The following is a 3,296-nucleotide window of genomic DNA, read 5'->3' as shown; positions in this document are numbered from 1 at the left end:
GAAAATAAAAAACCCCCAAAAAAAAAAAAAAAAAAAAGAAATAACGAAAGTGCCCAGCATGTGTCCAGAGCACAGTGGGTGCTGGATAAATGGCAACTTCTAGCGATGGTCACAAAGCAGCGCAGCCTGATGGACAGAGCCCAGCCTGGGTGTGAGACGGGCTCTCCACTTGATTTCCTCATCTGTAAAATGGAGATGCTGATAGAACATACCTTGTAAGGTCTTCTGGGGGATCAAAGGAGACACCCCTAGCTAATACTGAGCATTCACTTCACCACACACTATTTTAAGTACTGCCCACATATGAACTCACTCAAACCTGTCAATAACGATGAAGTAGGTACCACGACTTTCCTCATCGCACGCCTGAGGAAACTGAGGCGCAAATGAAATGACTTCCCCAACGTCACTCAGACAATTCATGGTAGCACTGGTGCTTACCCCAGGCAGCTGCCTTGGAAGTCCACACACTTTACCATTACGCTAGGCCTCAAGGTTTCAACACAGTGCCTGGTCAAAGGGAGTCCCCAGTAAACATTAGCTAGTGTGACTGTGACATGATAATACATTTTTTAAAGAACATGCTTCGGCAGCTGTATTGGGTTAAGGACTTTGACTAAATCCTTAATTCTACCTTTGGTGGAAAACAGAGGTCTTACACATCTTTGGATCCAAGAGTCCTTAGAGTATACTGCCCAGCATAGAATAAGCACTCACTAAGTGAGGTTGATGGGTGAATGAGCTTTTCAAATCGGTGGATGTACGGGTGTATAACATGGTAGCTTCTTAAGGGGAAGGCTTATGCTAACTGAGCTGCAGCTGGACCAGGCTGTGTGTGCCCTGCTTTGTCCCCAGTGCTTTGTTTCTTAGGTCACTAAAGGGCCATGCTTCTCAAACATTTTAATTGGTCTGCTGTCATTGCATAACCTCCATTCACTGGCTCCACTTCTCTCATCATCCAGTTCCAGACAACCACACCCAACCTCCCTCCATGCACACGCCCGACCCACTAGACACTAAGCTTTTCCACACATGTGGAAGTTTCCCTCTCTATCTTGTACAAGATCCATTCTTTGTCTGTCAGCCTTGCGCCTGCCTCCTGAATGACTCAGACTTCCCACTTCATCTGAACCTCCATGACTTTGTGTATCAAAGTTGGTAAACTCCTTGCTTCTTATCCCTGGGCAATAAAAGCATCCAACTCAAGACCGGGCTCTGCAGCTGCCAAGGAGGAGTAAGCTCAGGATTTCGTCAGCAGCAGCTCTTGCGAAGCTCTCTCCATAGGTGTTGACAGAAACCTCCTTGTGTCCTTGGACAGAGGCCTGGTGTCATAGTCTGTTCAGCATCTTGGGACTCCCTGGGATTCCTCCAGGGCTGTCACTTTTCTCCAAGAGCCCAGACACAGCAGAGCCCACACATGCCCACAGACTGCACCAAATGTCACACAGAATTCCTACACAAAAATCCTGAGTCCTCCATAAATACCCAGCTATGGGCACATCTGGCCTCCCTGGATTTGACTACATCCTGTGAATGAAAGCCTTACTTCACCTTTTTCTCCACCTAACTCAAATAATAAATTCCTGATAGTGACCCAAGTCAGGTATAGGGCTATGCATGCCAAGAGACTGAGAGCTGACCTAGGCATGGGGCAGGGCCAGGGTGAGGCCCAGGTGTAAGAGCTCAACCCTGAGTGAGGCAGGCTTCCTCCTGTTATCTCCACTGCATGACGCATTTCTAGGTCGCGCTTTAAGACTTCCTCCCCATCTCCTCCTGCTTGTTCCTCTTGCCACAGACAAACCAACTTCCATTTGCCTTCTTTCCTCATTATGTATTTTTTGGTTTTTCTTCTACTACCCTATCTGAAAAACCAACCTCCCATTCCCCTAACTTCCTGGCTTGAGTCAGGCCTCTAAACCCTCTGACCTGTGATAGCCCCAAATTCAAGGTCCCGTTACTTGGACTGCCATCTTGCTCCGGCCCCGTGACCCATACCGCAGCTCAGATGCACATTTCCCTTCTAGGTGCACATCTTCATTAAGTCCATTCTCCATGCTCAGAAAAGGCACTATCCATTTTTGAGTTTTCTAATTTCTTGGCCTCTCTTCTCGTTTCTATTTCAACCCTGGACAATCCCCAGCTAGGCTCTTAAGAATATGCTGTTTGGTGACCCGAGCTCAGAGGGAAAGGGCACCAGGTCCTGTGAGGTGTGATTTCCACTTGAGAACCGTTGTGTGAGTTAAGCCCAGTGTATGAAGCCTGAGGTTCATGATGAGACCTTTTTGGGAGAAAGGGCTTCCTCCCAATGTCCCTTGGCGAGAATGATATGAGACTGGGACAAGATGATTCAGAGGTTCTATGGGAGCTACTGTACTTCTGGTCTTCTCACCGGCCCTTTCTACCTCCTACCTGTGCACATGACGGCGGCAAAGACCCAGCACTGCCCGTAGCGCACTGGCTGGCAGCCCGTGGTGTGCCACTGCTTCAGGATGGCCACGCTGCCCGTCCACTCTGCGGGGTTGACGCCATCCATGAAATTCTCACTCCAGTTTCCATTGAGCACCCCGTTGTCATCATTGCTGTTGATCTGAAGAAAAGCCGTATATGGAAGCATTAGAAACATCTTTACATCGACGTGTGATGGATGTGCTGTCTTGGAAGGCCCAGGAGACTGAGACAGAGACCTTTGACCTCATTTTACCTGGGAACTTCTAGACCTGCTGGGGAAGGGGTAGAAGTGGGAGACCAGCTATTCTGACTTGTCTTCCACTGGTAATTCATTTTTGTTTTTTGTTTGTTTGTTTTGCCTTAAGGTTCAGGCACTTGTTGAAGAGAGACAGAAAGAGACAGTGAGAAGGAAAGTGAGAAATCACTCGCCAGGAGAATGGCCATGCCTCAATCCCTTCTCTACTGTTCTCCTCCTAGGATCTTGGGCATGCATGCACACATTCTCAGTGTTAATTTCAAGCCAAAAAGTCCAGGACTTGAATTGTGGTCGGCCATGTAGGAGTCCACTGCCTTAACTACCATACCACCTGCTGGCCCCATTAATAGTTTATTATTCTGTGTCTGTCTTTTTTCTTACCTTGTATACCCCTATCTCCTGCAAAGCAGAAACTTGGCTCTGAGAGCTTTTTAAAAACCTCGGTTAGCGTAATGGCTATGTCGCTGGACTCCCGCGTAGTCGACCGTGGTTCGTGTCCCGGACCAGGTGGCTTAAAACTCATGCTGGGCGCATGTGCGTGCGTGCCCAAGATCCCGAGAGGAGAATGGAGGAGAAGGGATGGTGGCATGGC

General features: G+C 48.4%; 1 protein-coding gene across 1 annotated transcript in view; it reads right to left on the bottom strand.

Annotated features, from left to right (window-relative positions):
• The window catches only part of TGM5 (transglutaminase 5), a 21,799-nt gene extending 19,222 nt beyond the window's left edge, over positions 1–2,577 (bottom strand). The window contains 1 exon segment of the mRNA XM_027775846.1: positions 2,403–2,577. Within this exon segment, the coding sequence (XP_027631647.1) occupies positions 2,403–2,577 (175 nt within the window).
• Positions 2,578–3,296: the final 719 nt, after the last annotated feature.

Source organism: Tupaia chinensis, unplaced genomic scaffold, assembly GCF_000334495.1.
Source record: "Tupaia chinensis unplaced genomic scaffold, TupChi_1.0 Scaffold000605_1, whole genome shotgun sequence".
Taxonomy (NCBI): Eukaryota; Metazoa; Chordata; class Mammalia; order Scandentia; family Tupaiidae; genus Tupaia; species Tupaia belangeri.
Note: the sequence above shows the minus strand (reverse complement) of the source record. Positions and strands in the feature narration are given on the sequence as shown.